The following is a 15,103-nucleotide window of genomic DNA, read 5'->3' as shown; positions in this document are numbered from 1 at the left end:
AACCCTAACCCTAACCCTAACCCTAACCCTAACCCTAACCCTAACCCTAACCCTAACCCTAACCCTAACCCTAACCCTAACCCTAACCCTAACCCTAACCCTAACCCTAACCCTAACCCTAACCCTAACCCTAACCCTAACCCTAACCCTAACCCTAATTAACCCTAATTAACCCTAATTAACCCTAATTAACCCTAAGTAACCCTAAGTATGGCCCACTACAGACCGGCATGGCACTCACTACAGGCCAAAACAACAGACAGAGGAAACTTAGTGGATAGTGGCTACTTCCTGTCAGCCCACAGAGCTTCGGCCTGCTTCGCATAGCTCGTCCGCGAGTGGATGCTGCAGTGCCGCCGAACAGTGGCAGCTGAACTGTTTCGCATTTATCCTGAGGTGTCAAGCTGTGCTCAGAGAAGCGCGTCTCTCCTTACTAGCCAGCCCATCTGATCTGCGCAACATGCGTGTAATGAAAAAGCTCACCGACCAGCCTTCTCCCACTCGACCTACCCTGAACCTCCCTACCCACCTCTATCTCGCGCCGGAAGACAGGAGGTGGCCAGCTACGAAAACTCTATCGGGGTTTTGCTTTGACACATCCCGGGAGTCGAAGCCGGGTGTCTTCAGCTGCTGCGTCCACCGGACACCGTCCCAATGCCGCTTGACGATCGGTAGTTCATTGATAGGGAGGGGCCGTGGGAGTGTGGGTTGCGGGATTTGTATGTAAAAGCGGTTGCAGGGCGCCAAGGTCTGGGAAGGCACGCAGAAGCTCGGATGAAAAGGGGGGATGCCCAACATCAGCAGGACACGCTGCCCAGGGAAACCAGAACCAGACCCCACCCATTCCAAGGCTAGGATAACGGACCAGACTTGGCCATAGGAAACTAGTACACTCAAGTAAGTCTAAGCGAGAGAGACAAGCGTGAATGATCTCTCACCCGCACCGGAAACCCTCCTGGGGTGACGGCGGGATGGAGAGTTAGGGTTAGGTCGAGGCTCTAGGCTTCTCGCGGCGGCCAGGTGGCGAACTTGCCTCCAGGAGGCCAGCTCCTTTCGAGAAAGACCAGGCCGCGTGCCGCTGTCCTGGCACCTTGTTTCTTATCGGTTACTACACAATTGCGCAATCGCATAGCAGGAGTCAAACCGACCAGAGGGCAGTCGGTCACGCCCCCAGCCTTCGCCGAGTTACCCGCCCCATTTCTGTTCTTTTTGGGGACTAGCTTCCAACCGTGCCTTGCTTTCTCGTCCCGCATTCTCATCCTCGTCTGTGCGACATGGACCGCCCCAAGTCGGCAGAACGAGGGCTGGCAGAACGTAAAGCATTGGATATAAAAACCTCTCTCTCACTTGATTTCCTCTCCTACCTCAGGCATGTGCGACAGACACGAGACTTAGACTAACGCCTGCTCTCTTCCCAAGCAACGGCGATTTCCCATGGGTGACAGCGTCTCCTCGGACATCCTGGAGCTGATTGGCCACACGAGCTTGGGGCTTCATCCGAGGGGACCGTACACCTCGCTCTTGCGATGCAACGGTGAGTTCTGTACCTTGCCTATTCCTGAGTCCTGTTCGCCTTTTTTTCACATTTCGAGGACTTCAACTCTAATAGATCGGGGACCGCAGAGTTCCAATGGCCCCGCACTACTAGCGAGTCAACAACCGCGCAACTCGTTGCACAAATGACCGACTGGGAACGTGCCCCATGCAGGTCAGTAGCGTTGGGCAGACCCTTTCGCCAAGGCCTTGACAATGCATTGCAGTCAGAAAGGAATCGAATCAGATATTGGGAAATGTTTAGCTGACCAAATTATAGCACTTGCAGGAACAGCACTTCCGTTGAGAACTCCCCACGGTCAGCAACCTGTTCTAGTCTGAGAGATAACCAAGCTTGATGCTGGGATCGTGCGTCGACTTGAAAGAACTATGGGTCGTTGATCTAGCCGCCCCCTTAGCGTAGTAGTCGAATGCGAGAAGTTCGAAGTTCTAGTAGTCGAAATCGAAAAGTTCTGGTTCAGCCGCCGTAACGTGACTTCGCGATTCATGCAAGTCGACGAGACTCAGCTGTGATCGCCCCAAGGTTCCAGCCCAAGAAATGACGTCATGCCTCGCGGGGGTGGACCCTGAATTCCACCTCCCAAGCGCCAGGGTCTGCCAGGGTCTCATAGGGTCCATGGTCCTGCCCAAGGCGAGCTGCGCCCCCGCTGCCAACATCCATGGATGACCTCTGACAGCCCAATCAACGCCTGTCATCTCTGTGGCGTGGCAGCGGTCCGACGGCGCACTCGGCGTCCGACGTCATTGCACCTCTTGCCTTGCGATGCCAAGACCAACTTTTCCAAGGCATCGGGGATGAGACCACGGCGTGATGCGGTCTGGAACGAGAGCTGCCGTCCATCGCCTGGTAAAGCGCGGTGAACCCTTTACACGTTCTACTGTGGTAGGCTTGTCTTCCATTCGGAGGGCAGCAACTCGTGCTCCTACCCGACCAGAAGTCCAGAACCCAATGTCCTCAACATGATCATCCGGCAAGCAACCGAGGCCGATCTGGAGACCATGACCATGGTCCTGGTCGGCGCCTCACCGCTGGACCCGCCCTACCCCTACCGCTGTCCGGACGGACCGGACCGGCACCTGTTCCCGGACAAGCTTGCCGCGCTCTGCAGGCAGAAGTGCGCCGAATACCTGGAGAGCAGCACCGTGGTCGTCTGTGAGATGCCCACCGACGCCTACGGATCCGCAACGCAGATCGTTGCCTCCAGCGCCTGGGCCTTGCCGTCGGCCGCGCAGCCAATCCGCCCACGACGCGCCAGCACAGTCGGTCCATGAATTACCTACGTGACGTCATCCTCGCACACTTCCCTCTGTGTACCCTTCACGCACCCCAGTTCTACCCAGCTTGGGGATGCAAACAACCTTGAGTAACACACTCCGCACAGAACCGACCTCGCCAACCTCGCCCACCTTCCCCACCAGCCCGACCAAACTAGACCACCTCACCCGGCAAACCGCCTACCGCGCGGCGCTGGTCCACCACAAGACCGTCCTCTTCGACGCACGCTACCGCCCGGAGCAAGGCGGGCACGTCTTCCTGCGCATCCTGCTCTACCACTTGACGTGGCAGCGGCGCGGCGCGGCGCTGGCACCGCGCTCGCCCGCTGGGGCGTCGACCAGGCGCGCCGCCTCGGCGTGCACACCACTGTGTTCGCCTGCCCCACAGGCCTCGGGGTATACCGCAAGCTCGGCTTTCGGGATGTCGGCCGCTTCCGCGTCCAGATCGAGGGTGAGGGCGAGTCCCTTGAGATTGCCGCGCTCGCGCTCGGGCCGGGCCAGGTCGGTGCCATGCGCGAGGCAGAGCCGACCGGTCTGGGTCTGTGCAGGCGCAGGGTGGTGGAGTGTGCTGATGCTGGTGTGATTTCGTGTGCTTGATGAGGGGGTAAGGTCACGAGTGGTCTTCGTCGGGTCTCTGTCGGGTCTGTTCGCGGCGTTATTTTCCAGTGCGATGAGTTAGGTGGCATGCCGGCTGCGGAGGTCAACAGGGATGCATATATATGTGCGCTATCTCTCCGGTGGTTACATTAACGGAATTCTCCAGAAGATGTGTCTCGTGGCCTGTATCCCTAGCGGAGCTCTTCATGATTTGGGACTCGTCTCTTGAGGAAAGACGCCTGTGTAGGTACCGGTAGGTACCGTAGGCATTCATCACCAAGGCAAACGGGGAACTCTCACACCCAAGAACAGCCCAATCTCGTTTCAGGCGTCGGACCTTGCAAGTTACTGGAGATCTGTGCGAACGCCATCATGATGTCTCGGACTGTTGATTTGAGTTATTGTTTGCTGCAGCACGGATTAGTTGGAAGCAGTGGCCACGCCAACAAGAGGGTTTCTCTTTCTCTTTTGACCGTGTCTTGGACACAGTGTAGTTGGTCGCAGATAGCACTGTCTCAATCCCCGCTGTCACCGGAAACAATTCGCAACCATCTTCCACCGCGAGAAGTCCAGCTTTGCAAAATGCCGCGACGAGTCCACAGATTCGATTGCCGCGACGGTAGCCCGCACCGATGGCGTCGACATCGTTCATTTGCGCCGGATGCGCCCGCGCCCTTCGATTAAAAACAGCACCACCCCTCGGGTCGCTGTCCCAGACCGTTCGCTATTCCGGCCGATCCGCCCCGAGCTCCGACGCATCAAACGACCGTGCCGATGCATCCCACCTAAGCCGGAGACTCGGGCCCGAGCCTGACCCTGACCACGAACAGGGGGCCATGACACGCCGCCTCCAGCAAGCGACCGAAGATGCCCTCCTCACCGGAGGCCGCGCCGGCCGCCACGCCATCGAAGAAGCGGGCTTCAGCGAGGAGCTCAAGGCCCAGTTGCTGGACAAGGTGGCCGACATGAAGTTCCACCACGAGCACGCCGCCGCGCTGGCGCAGGCGGGCATCACCTCGCGCATTCCTGACTCCGCCGGGCTGGGCACCCGGGCGATTGCGTCCGCGAAGCCGTGGACAGGCGAGGAATCGACCGAGGATACCGTGTTGCGGATGTTGGATAATGCGCACAAGCCGTTGGCGCCCGGGTTAAGGGGGAAGAGTACGCCGCCAGCGCCGGCGCCGGTAGACATGCGGTTCCGCAGGGAGGTCGGCCTGAGTCCCGGCCAAAGAGCTTCGAGTGCGCGGGACAAGGCGCAGGCCTATGCGGGGATGGGGATGAAGGATAAAGGCCTGAGCGATGAAGAAAGGGAGGCGCTGAAGCGGGAATTCCGTGAACGGTTTACTCCCGCGGCGAGGGCGGTGCCGAATTCGGTGTCGGCGCTGGCCGCCCTGGCGAACGAACGGATCGAAGATGCCATTGCGAGGGGCCAGTTCAAGAACATCCCTCGCGGAAAGGGGATAGAAAGGGACACGAGAGCAGACAACCCGTTCATCGACACCGTGAGTTGCCAAGCACAGCACAAACCAACTTCAACCCTCCGTCCGTCTCTAACACCCCTGGCTCTAGACCGAATACATCATGAACAAGATGATCAAGCGCCAAGACATAGTCCCCCCCTGGATCGAGAAACAACAGGAACTTATCAAAGCCGCCGAGACGTTCCGCGCCCGCCTGCGCAACGACTGGAAGCGCCACGCCGCGCGCATGATCGCCAGCCGCGGCGGCACCCTCGAGGAGCAACTCGCCCGCGCTGCCGCCCATGCCCGGGCCGAAGAGATCCACAACCCGCGCCGGCGCAACCCGGAACAGATCTCGGTGCCCACCAACTCCACCGCCGACGTCGTCATGCAGCGGGTCACCGCCGCGCCGCCCTCCCCTCTCTCTCCCTCCAACCCCACCCCCGCCAATCCCGACGACGCCCATGCCGGCAACCCCGGTGGCGGTGGTGCTGGTGGCGGTGGTAGTGGTGGTGGCGACTCCCCCGACCCAGCCCGCCCACCAGCCCACGACGCCGCGATCACCCAACCCTTCCGCGACCCGGCCTGGGAGGCGGCCGAGCGGCCGTACATGAGCCTCGCCATCGCCAACCTCAACGCGCTCACGCGCTCCTACAACCTGATGGCGCCCGAGCTGGCCAAGAAGCCGTACTTCTCGCTCGAGCGCGAGCTGAGCAGCTGCTTCGCCGACGTCGCGCCGCTGGTCGCCGACGAGATTCGCCTACGCGCCACCCGCCCGGCCAAGTCGCTCGTAGACGCGCCGTTTGGTGGCCGCGGCGTCGGAGGAGGTGGCGGCGGTGGTGTAGGGCAGCTTGGCGCGGGGCTGGCGGGGCTGTTTAGGGCGCCGCCGGTGAAGGTGGTAGAGAGTCGGGAGAAGTACTATGGATTTAGGGAGTTTTGGAGGGATCTGTGGAAGAGGGGCGGTTAAGTGTGGGTTTCGCTGCCGGTTTGTGTTGGTGTCGTGCTTGGTGGCGGGCGGGCGACGTGTTTTTGTGGGCTGCTATATATTTGATGAAGGGATATACGCTTGATGCTAGCGGATGTTGGTCCACATAAAGCGGAGCCCATGGCTATGCTGTCGAATGTGTGTGTGTACCTGCCTACTTTTTGCTCCCTCGATCGATCGATCTCCTGTGAGACACGACTCGCTTTGGATTCCACCAAGATCCGATGAGCAGTAGCGTCATAGCGTTCCGTACACTTTTTCTATATTTTCTTCTTTGCTCTTCTCTCGGTGTTTAAATCGGAAGTTATTTTCCCCTCCTCCATTCATTGTATCTGTTGTTTCTCTTTTGAAATCTTGCTAGCTGCTCTGTGTTCCTGCTGTGAGATATCGGCACCTCATGCATCTGGTGATAACGAAACCAGCGCCGCTGATTGGCTCTGATCAACCCATATGGCCCAAGTTGGCAGGCGCCCTGCCTCCCGTCCTACCCGAGGGCTGAAGGAAAAGTGGGTATTTTCGCAGCCCTCTCTCCCTCTAGGAGAGAGGGGTATAACATCGCTAGACAGACACTTTTCACCGGACACCTATACGGAAGTCGCTACCAAAAGAATCCGCACACCGCCTTGAATGCCAAGCCTGTAAGCCATTGTATTATACCCCGCACTATCCCCCCTGAATCCGACCCTGAATCTCTCCTGGATCCAACGCTCTCCTGGATCCAACTACCTGACTAGTAAAAATGAAGTTATTCAGTACTAGGCCCAGAAGCCGAAACAACATCCTATCGACGTGCTTTTGACCTAAGCTACGAGCTAGAGCCTTGACGGCCAGGTCGTTCAAAGTCCTTGGTTTTAATGCTAGTAAACGCTTCAATCCGCTTATCATCAAGCTGAACAATCAGCTTAAATGTAAATACTTGAGCCCGCGTAGCAATATTGTAGTAGACTATTGTAAAAAGGCTTGTTCAGGAGGTTCAAGGTCGTTCTGTTGAGGAGGAGGATAATGGAAAAAGACGTCCTACATACTTGGATGAGGGGGCAGATCGGAGAGATGGCTGGATCTGTATGTCTATGTAAATACCGGTTAATTCTGCTGGTTCAATGGAGGGCGGTGTGCGGATTCTTTTGGTAGCGACATCTGTAGTTAACTCTAACCTATAGGAACAAAATACATATATAACCCTAACCCTATCTTAAAAAAACTAAAATCTCAAAATATAAAGCTATTATATTAGGAAATATCCTTTTAAAGTTTTATCAACTTTAGTTAAGTCGTTATTGAGATACCCCAGGGCTAAAGGAAAAGTAGAAATTTTCGTAGCCCTCTTTCCTTCTAGGAGAGAGGGGCACAAAATTGGCGGACACCCTAATAAAAAACAGACACCTACCTCTGACCACTAATAACCCTAACCCTTAGAAAATAAGCCTCCTATAACCCTAACCCTAAGATAGAAAACCTAAAATTTTAAAATAAAGAGCTATTCTACTAAAAATTATAATTTTAAAATTTTATTACGTTTAGTTAAGTGGTTGTTGAGATATTTAAAGTTTTGTTTTGCACTAATAAAGTTTAGTATAAAATAGGTATCGGTGATTGTCCGCCAATTATATGACGTCTACCAATTTTGTGCCCCTCTCTCCTAGAAGGAGAGAGGGCTACGAAAATCTCCACTTTTCCTTCAGCCCTCGGGTATTTGAAGTTCAATTCTGCACTAACAAAGTTTGGTGTAGATTTTGGTGTGTCGGTGATTGTCCGGCAATTTTGTGCCCCTCTCTCCTGGAAGGAGAGAGGGCGGCGAAAATACCCACTTTTCCTTCAGCCCTCGGGTAGTTGGCGTGAACATTCGACCTCGAAAGCAGCTCGGGGTCGAATATTCAGTAAAAGGAGGAGAATCTGACGGTGGTCAAGCGGACCTGCATAGCATCCCGTTCTGCCTTGCAGCGCTCTGCAATCACGCGGAGAGCCAAATTCCCGTTGCGCTGCTTCTAGGGCTCGCCGGGAGCTCCCAATGTACCCTGCCTGGCCGTTTCCCCCTCGCCGCTTCATCTTTTGATTCGCTCAACCACCCGCCTTGATGCAACGCGCGAAGTGCCGATTCGGACATGGCCAGTCGCTTTTGTTTGACACGGAGCTTGACGTGGGATATTTGTCTGGGAACTAGGCAGCTTGGATCAACGAACAGTGCGTAACGCGGCCAAAGTTTCTGCGACCCATCGCCAGTCACTGGTTGAGAGCCGGAATCAGCTGTAGAAAAGTACGGAATACACCACTGGCCTCAGCCGTTGACGGACTACGGGTATTACATACTCCAATTGAAGAACAATATGTATACGCCGTCGCTTTCGTGGCCGCCAGGAATTGGAGAACGCAGATGGTGAAAGCCAGCTGATGATCCCTGTAAGTATGTTGCGAGGGCAGCGCGATCCCACTCACACCGCTGGCACGTCCTCCATGATGAATGTTCATGAGAGCATCTCAACCACTATTTAGCTCTGCCCACCACGAAGCAACCCCTCTGGGTTCGCCGCCACGAGCATTTTCAAGGCCGTCTCCAGGCTCTCTGTCTGATGATCACAGCTAGGGCATCAATGAGTGGCCCAAGATGTGCAACACAAGTTGGATGAATGGGAAAATTGCGTAGGATTCGACTTCGTTTGCTTCCGAGAGCGACTACTCCCATACTCTCACGGAGGATGAGATCCCTGAAGTTCGGTCCGGCTTGCCGCACTTCAAGGGTACAGGTCCGTGATGTCCGGCTGTTGCGGGCTCTACGCTGACTGTAATGCAGACCTAGGGCTCTGCGGCAAAGTGTCACCGGATACCTTCCCATTGCCTACGCTTGGTCAGAAACTGCAGCTGATGGCCACGGTTGTTCACCGCGGAAGAGGTTTTGGCGTGGTACGGGGAGCGACGATCAGCGCTACGCGCTGGATGTAATCGAGGACATCGACAGACGGAATCAGGTCGTGCCGGACACCGAGCCCGGGGATCCGCTGTTCGTCAACAACCACGGCGTGCTGTACTCGCGCGAGGCGTTTGTCGAGCTGCAGGAAGCGCTTAGTTACCTGGTTCGGATGTGGCTAAAGAACCCGGCGCTGGCGTGGAAGCTGCCCCAGCCTCTGCAGCGGGAATATGCGAGGATCGACAAGGGGAATGAACTGGGGGAGCGGTGGAATGTGGTGGCCGTGCTAAGGGTCGTGTAAGGTATCGATTGAGTCAGCGGCTGACGTCGTGACTGGCGTTCAAGTGGATGGCAGTTGGGACGTTGTTTGCTCGGGTTTGGAGCTGAGGAGTTGGGCAAGGAAAGGATATATCGAGGTAGGCGTTGGCTTTGATTTGTTCCTTCCATTCGTTCCCCTTTCCTTGGTTCTTTGGGAATACCCTTAGGACTGCAGCGCAACAGCCAGGATAGCAAGTCTTCTAAGGCCTTGTTCCGTCTGAGTCCTCCTCATGGATGCGGTGCTCATCGACCTGAGCAGCGCGGAGGGTGGTTTGCGTGGAGCCCGCCAGAGGTGGCGTATATGGAGTACCTCGAGGTCCTGGCGGGCGACTCAGGGTTGCCCCAAGGCGAGCTGAAGGACGAGGTCGTCACGCTACTCAAAGAGTTCTGCAGCGATGCCGCCTGGTGCCCAAGTACGGGCGACTGCAGACGGTACTACGACGCACATGGCGGCTTCAGCTCGCCATAGCTCGCACCATTGCTATGAAGGAAAGCCGGTAAGGAGGGCCAGGACCAGCTAGAGCGGGCGTAGGCCTTTATACTAGGCAAGCAGCTGTGGTGCATCTTCTAAGGGCAGCCGTTCGCCCACTGTGGCATCGGCCACAGGGCGCTGCAGGGTCCGAGTCCGGCGCACGAGTCGGCGAGCTCGGAGCTGGCCATGGCGCTCCCGGAGTTCAGGAATACGCCAGACGTGGTCCGGCAGCTGGTTCGAGTCTGCACAGCGGGGGCGCCGGAATGGGAGCTTCCAGTTCGGGGCCAGCAACGACGGCCGGGCGTGGTGATACGAGCAGGTAAGCTGTATCCGGCCGGTGTGGGCGCCGATCACGGGTGCAGCAACAGCTCAAGACACAGTAAGGAGGTGGAAGGCGCAAGGGAATTCATGCACGAGCTGCTTTTGCTTAGGGGCATCCCTGGTGTGCTGCTCCAAGCCCAGGCACAGCCGCTGTTTTTCAGGGTGCTGGCTGAGTTGGAGTGCATCGAGATGGGTCTGTGAGAGGCTTAACTCATTGTTTAGTGCAGACAAATTATGCTAGCACACTTCAGGATTGGCGGTGACACAAGGCTTCGAATTCGCGGCCCCAGACTCCCAGTTCCTCCTCCCCACTTTCCCGCGGACATGCCAGCCCCCCAATTCCTTATTTCTGATTTGCTAACTGGGTATTTTGACTGGAATGTTGCCAAACTATACTACCTGCCTGCCTGTTCGATGTGAGCGCAAGCCCCCCCTGAATGCGCCATGGCTTCCGCATTCCTATCCAGGACAGCACCCGCCGAGCTAGTGCTCTGCATCCTCGACGCTTGCGAATCGGCCAGAGACGCGTTGGCGCTCAGCTCAGCCTGCCGAATGCTGTTCCACATAGGCCGCTCCCACGCCGTGGCTAGGCTGTGGTCCAGCACCGAGTCGCCCCACCCGTTCGACGCCGCTTTACTCATGAGATGGCTCCTGTAGGCCCGCATTACCGACCTGGTTGCCGCAGCTGAGCGCCGCCGAGAGCTGCCGCCCACGCGCATTTTCCCCGGTGATCTAGCCAGCAGCCGTCGGGCGCCGTCCATGCCAGAGCTGGAGGCCGCTTTTTCTCTTAGCCGCTTGGTGAAACTATTCGAGTGCCATCTCCTGTGGAGCGATCTCGAATATCCGGATGATCGTCCCTATCACGGCGACCCCGAAGAGGACGAGCGCATGGCCGAGTTCACTGCCCGCTTGCACAAGGCCTTTTACCGCGTCCTCATTGCCGGCGCAGCCCTCGCTGGCGCTTACCACGAGCCCATGTTCAAGGCCAAGTTGGAACCGGGCCTGGGACTACCCAAGCCGGGCGCTGATGCCGAACGTCTCACGGCGGAGCAACTCGCGTTCCTCGAACAATTCGCCGTTTGCAATCTGGACCCGGCCCCCGAGGCAGAGGAAGCCGTCTTCGGCCCTCTCGGCAACTGGCTACTGGAAACCATCTTAGCCGACCATGCCGCTCGGGAGGCGATGGCCAGACGCTTCCGAGAAGGCTACGGCCGGGCAAAGTACTGCCTGAGCCGTTCCGACTGCCCCGTAACCGAGGTTGGCGGAGGTAATAATCACTCGGATGCTCATCTAGTAGTCTGGGAGCTCATGCAAATGCTCTGGGCTCACGAATATATCTCGTTCGTGATGCAGACTTCCTTGATGGCCCGCGACAATGAACTCGATGCCGCGGATTGGCTGGCGCCCGGCGAGACCGCCGCTCGTGCCGTGTTCCTTGGCGTATTCAACACAGAGGAGATAGAGCTCGTTGAGGAGTCGGCGAGCCTCGTTGACCTGTACAACCTGTGCTCGCGGCTTCCCTACGTCCCCACGGACGAAGTGCGCACCGATCTGTTGGACTCCGAGGCGACGGTCTGGGGCACCAGTGCCGCAATCTTCTGCCCCTGGATCCACGGCTGCTCGGGGCGCCCCAACTGGTACTGCATTGGGGAGGAGCTAGGCGGGCCCGTCGCACCCATGGACTTGCATTTCTTCGAATACTTCTTGCGGAGGCATCTTCGTCTTCGCCTTCTGCCCAACTTGTTCGATGAAGACATTGGAGAACCGATATTTCGCGAATTTCAACGGTGCGTCGGCATCTTCTCACATGACGACGTGGAGGGCCGCCCACCATACACGGACCCAGATTTTCCACTCAGTGCCGGCTTCCTCGACGGCACCGAGCTCCTCACGGCGTTCGACCCGCGGCCGGCTCGCGTCTTCGTGCGCAAAGCTGGCTGGTGGCGACTCCGTATATGGTAGTCAATTAAATTAGAGAATCCTGAATAAGCCGGGGCGACTTAAGTTGTGAAAAGTAAGGAGACTGAGTTCTTGCCGTCTAGCACCTCAGAAAACCCCCCACTCAACTTTCTTGCCGTTCGCTCGTGTGCTGTGCCTCATGCCTCGACCAGTTTTCGATTTGCTCGTCAAGCTCCAAGGCCTCTTGGAGGCCCAGCTGCTCAAAGAAGCTGACAATCTTGTTGCCCTTGCAGTACTTGAGGTCCGAGCCCTCCGCAAGGCCAGCGTGGCCCGGATGAAGCCGGTTCAGGGGTAGATGGCCGCGGCGGAGGTTGAGCGGGCCGCCGAAGCGCGTGTCGGCGTCCGCGATGACGGGCAGGTGTGTGTTCTGCGCCGCGATCTCGGCCGCTGGGCGAACTCCTCTGCCGTCATCACTCTCAGGTCCGACTGGCCGACCGCCGACCCCGTCGCGCCGCTGCCGGCTAGGTACAGGAAGTCGAAGCCCACCGCCGACGCGATCTTGGTCGAGACGCCGTCGAAAACGCCCGGGCCGATCAGGCATATCTCTGGGGTGCGTTGTTAGTTGAGCTCCGTTTTGTTGGACGAGTTAGTGGATATGATCATTGAAATATCAAATCCAATGCTCACTCCGCTTCAGGGCCTCCCGGAACAGCCGGGGGCCAGTGCCTGTGGGATTAACCATTGCGTGATGTTCGTGTTGTTCAGTGTTCAGAGGCCAGCTAGGTGGAAGCTAGAGCGAGGGGAATCTAGATCGTCTTATGTGAACTCGACTGTGTAAGTGCGGGTGCGGTGAAGTGCCATCAAGGGGGCGATCTCGGCAGTAGACGGAGGCACCTACACTGTCGAAGTATCTTATGTAGCAAGTTGCGATGCGCTTTCTCGAAAGCCTAGAATGGTGATGTCAACGTGACAGAACAAGGATCTGTATTCCGTTCTGGCTATAACACCAATCGCCACACTTGAGCTGCTGCCCAGTGTGAGGTAGGTAAAAGTTTGAACACAGCTCCGCAGGTTGTAACCTTGTATCGGCGATTCCTTCCACTGTATACGATGCTCACCCAACGGGAGAGACATGTTACGCTTCGAAATCGCCTGTCACGTTGCACGATCGCCCCGAACGTAGGAGAGCATTCGCTTTGCAGCCAGCTTGAGCCCCTCAGGTTTCTCCTTTGCGGCTTCAGCTCGACAGTCGCTTCGAGGCGCTTGAACCAGACCTCCAGAGTCCTGGCCAGTTCAGACAGCCGTATGTTGTGTACCCGAGGGCTATGTACCCTACCGCAGGAACCTCCCGAACCCTTCAATGTATTCCGCAATTACTCGGGCGTTGTCCAACCCAGCCATACCATTGGCGTGCGTCGCCCGGCGAAGCTGCTCGGTAACAATGCATTACTCAGCACTGTGACTGCGGTAAAGTCGGCGATGCTGTCTGGAGCATTCAAGGAACGATTACCTATTTGGTGGCTGAGTCCGACTGGGACTGGCAATGCGAGAGGCTTGCAAGAGGAATTCCCTGGGTCACACGGCATTTGCTTACTCCAAATAAGCGGGCCACTGTCCACAGCACCGAGCGGATAACAATGATCCGGTCAACCGCACCCCGCACCATTCCTTGGTCCACTGATGCGATTTGAAATCAACGGGTCGCAGCAATTCCTATGCGGTAACTGACGGCGGGCCGCTCCTGACAAGAATTATAAACGGAGACATCTACGCCTCTTGCTGCCATCCGGTTTTCAGAGTACTCTCTGTGATTATCTCGCTTGCGCTGCCTCATACCCAGACACACAACCCCCCAACGCTCACCTCCCTGGACAGGGTCTTCTTCCGCTGTTGAAAATGGTGTCAGGAAAGGCCATCGCCGAAGTCGATGGAACGGTCATCGCGGAGGCGACCGAGTGGGAGGAAGTGGAGGGGAACATCTACTTCCCCCCGGCATCGGTCAAGCAGGAGTACCTGCATAAGACGGATCTGAAGACGACGTGCGGGTGGAAGGGCGTGGCGAGTTACTATACCATCAACGTCAATGGTAGGCGCTGTTGTGGACGGAAACTGAGAGAGCAAGGCCGGACTAACTCGGTTCTACGCCTAGGGACGGAACGGCCAAATGCGGCGTGGTATTATCCCGAGCCGAAAGAAGCGGCAGCAAACATCAAAGACCACGTTGCTTTCTGTGAGTGTTCGTCCTCGTTTTCTCTCCTCCTTGGAGATACTGAGCGCGAGATGAAATCTGCTAACTTATCTGAATCCTCGCCTAAAAGACACATCCAAGGTCAATGTGTCCAAGGAAACCGCATAAGCTAGAAACGTCGAAAGGGAGGATGTTGGGTTAGGTACAGCTTGCTGGTGTGTATAACCGTTATGACCGCTCCTGCACCCCAGTATCTTCCTCAGCGAGCAATACTAGCAGTTAGCTGCACCCCCCGCTAAGACAATTGCTGGGGCATTTGTTGTGCCCCTTTTTGGCTTCGCCAAACTTCAGACTCGCCAGATATGTTCGGGAGTCCCTTGGAGAAGTAGGGTATTCGCGGGCGATTCGCCACATTCTCGCTAACTATCTAGTACCGGGACGCTAGTTGGAGGGTAATTAAGGAAGATACGGTTGTGAATGGAATGGTACCAAATACCTGGCTGCAGCCAAGCGCCTGTCCTGCTCTACGAGATCATAGATGCCGTCCATGCCGCCAAGTAGCTGCTCCCCGACCTCACCCAGCTCCCCTCCGACCGCGTCTCCGCCGTGATCGAGCAGCAACACGGGGGCAAGCCCAGCGACGAACACGTCATGCACCAACACCACAACTATCACCACCACCAACTCCCGACCACGACAACAAGAAAACACCGGCGCCAAAAACCACGCCGAAGCCGAAGCTGCCCAAGCAACCTTCCAGTACCGCCCCATCCGCCCACCTCTGTCTGCTTGCACCGCCCTTTGGACTCGCTTAAGCGCTCGCTCCAACTCTCTTGCGCCTCGCCGCGGCAAGACCACCCGGCCATGGCTGCCGTTCGGGTGCCGCCTTGTTTACGTGGGGTGAATAGGTGGGATGGGGGGAGTGAACTTGAGAAGAGGGGGGGGAAGGGGGAAATTTTGACGAGGGCGGTTTCCAGTTGACCGGTTGCAAAATAAAGGTCTTGGAAAGGGCAGAGCGGATGTCTGCAGCCCACGCCGCTGTCTGCGTGGCTGCATCTTCCGTAAATCCCCCTAGCATATGTATAGTACCCGTATGTCTCTTCGTGCGGCCTGACCATCGCGTGGATGTGCT

At 56.9% G+C, this 15,103-nt stretch overlaps 6 protein-coding genes across 6 annotated transcripts; 5 read left to right on the top strand and 1 right to left on the bottom strand.

Annotated features, from left to right (window-relative positions):
* Window positions 1-2,335: 2,335 nt before the first annotated feature.
* THITE_2124874 (uncharacterized protein) lies at window positions 2,336-2,909 on the top strand. Its single transcript, XM_003658265.1, has one exon. The coding sequence runs from the start codon at window positions 2,515-2,517 to the stop codon at window positions 2,824-2,826; it is 312 nt and encodes a 103-aa protein (XP_003658313.1). The 5' UTR covers window positions 2,336-2,514; the 3' UTR covers window positions 2,827-2,909.
* Window positions 2,910-3,981: 1,072 nt separating this feature from the next.
* Window positions 3,982-6,185, top strand: THITE_2124873 (uncharacterized protein). The gene is made up of 2 exons (XM_003658264.1): window positions 3,982-4,928; window positions 4,996-6,185. The coding sequence occupies exons 1-2, from the start codon at window positions 4,263-4,265 to the stop codon at window positions 5,851-5,853; spliced, it is 1,524 nt and encodes a 507-aa protein (XP_003658312.1). The 5' UTR covers window positions 3,982-4,262; the 3' UTR covers window positions 5,854-6,185.
* Window positions 6,186-8,619: 2,434 nt separating this feature from the next.
* THITE_159739 (uncharacterized protein) lies at window positions 8,620-10,085 on the top strand (the record flags this gene model as incomplete). The annotated part of the gene is made up of 4 exons (XM_003658263.1): window positions 8,620-8,650; window positions 8,728-9,047; window positions 9,351-9,504; window positions 9,664-10,085. The coding sequence occupies 4 exons, from the start codon at window positions 8,620-8,622 to the stop codon at window positions 10,083-10,085; spliced, it is 927 nt and encodes a 308-aa protein (XP_003658311.1).
* Window positions 10,086-10,328: 243 nt separating this feature from the next.
* On the top strand, window positions 10,329-11,846 carry THITE_2093475 (uncharacterized protein; the record flags this gene model as incomplete). The annotated part of the gene is made up of 2 exons (XM_003658262.1): window positions 10,329-10,466; window positions 10,542-11,846. The coding sequence occupies 2 exons, from the start codon at window positions 10,329-10,331 to the stop codon at window positions 11,844-11,846; spliced, it is 1,443 nt and encodes a 480-aa protein (XP_003658310.1).
* A 100-nt stretch (window positions 11,847-11,946) lies between these two features.
* Window positions 11,947-12,525, bottom strand: THITE_2093474 (uncharacterized protein; the record flags this gene model as incomplete). Its single annotated transcript, XM_003658261.1, has 3 exons — window positions 11,947-12,210; window positions 12,258-12,388; window positions 12,471-12,525. 3 exons carry the CDS (start codon window positions 12,523-12,525, stop codon window positions 11,947-11,949), a joined length of 450 nt encoding a protein of 149 aa, XP_003658309.1.
* Window positions 12,526-13,433: 908 nt separating this feature from the next.
* On the top strand, window positions 13,434-14,506 carry THITE_2124870 (uncharacterized protein). Its single transcript, XM_003658260.1, has 4 exons — window positions 13,434-13,869; window positions 13,933-14,013; window positions 14,102-14,186; window positions 14,417-14,506. Exons 1-3 carry the CDS (start codon window positions 13,680-13,682, stop codon window positions 14,137-14,139), a joined length of 309 nt encoding a protein of 102 aa, XP_003658308.1. The 5' UTR covers window positions 13,434-13,679; the 3' UTR covers window positions 14,140-14,186; window positions 14,417-14,506.
* The last annotated feature ends 597 nt before the right edge of the window (window positions 14,507-15,103 follow it).

This window comes from Thermothielavioides terrestris, chromosome 6 (genome assembly GCF_000226115.1).
Source record: "Thermothielavioides terrestris NRRL 8126 chromosome 6, complete sequence".
In the NCBI taxonomy this organism is placed as follows: Eukaryota; Fungi; Ascomycota; class Sordariomycetes; order Sordariales; family Chaetomiaceae; genus Thermothielavioides; species Thermothielavioides terrestris.
This window is presented reverse-complemented; position numbering and strand designations above follow the sequence as displayed.

Excerpts from the sequence above, each read along its gene's own strand:
- THITE_2124870 (XM_003658260.1), top strand. The coding sequence starts at position 13,680 with ATGGTGTCAGGAAAGGCCATCGCCGAAGTCGATGGAACGGTCATCGCG. Across the intron at positions 13,870-13,932 it reads CTATACCATCAACGTCAATG|GGACGGAACGGCCAAATGCG; the intron begins GTAGGCGCTGTT and ends TTCTACGCCTAG. Across the intron at positions 14,014-14,101 it reads CAAAGACCACGTTGCTTTCT|ACACATCCAAGGTCAATGTG; the intron begins GTGAGTGTTCGT and ends CTCGCCTAAAAG.
- THITE_2124873 (XM_003658264.1), top strand. The coding sequence starts at position 4,263 with ATGACACGCCGCCTCCAGCAAGCGACCGAAGATGCCCTCCTCACCGGA. Across the intron at positions 4,929-4,995 it reads ACAACCCGTTCATCGACACC|ACCGAATACATCATGAACAA; the intron begins GTGAGTTGCCAA and ends CCCTGGCTCTAG.
- THITE_2124874 (XM_003658265.1), top strand. The coding sequence starts at position 2,515 with ATGATCATCCGGCAAGCAACCGAGGCCGATCTGGAGACCATGACCATG.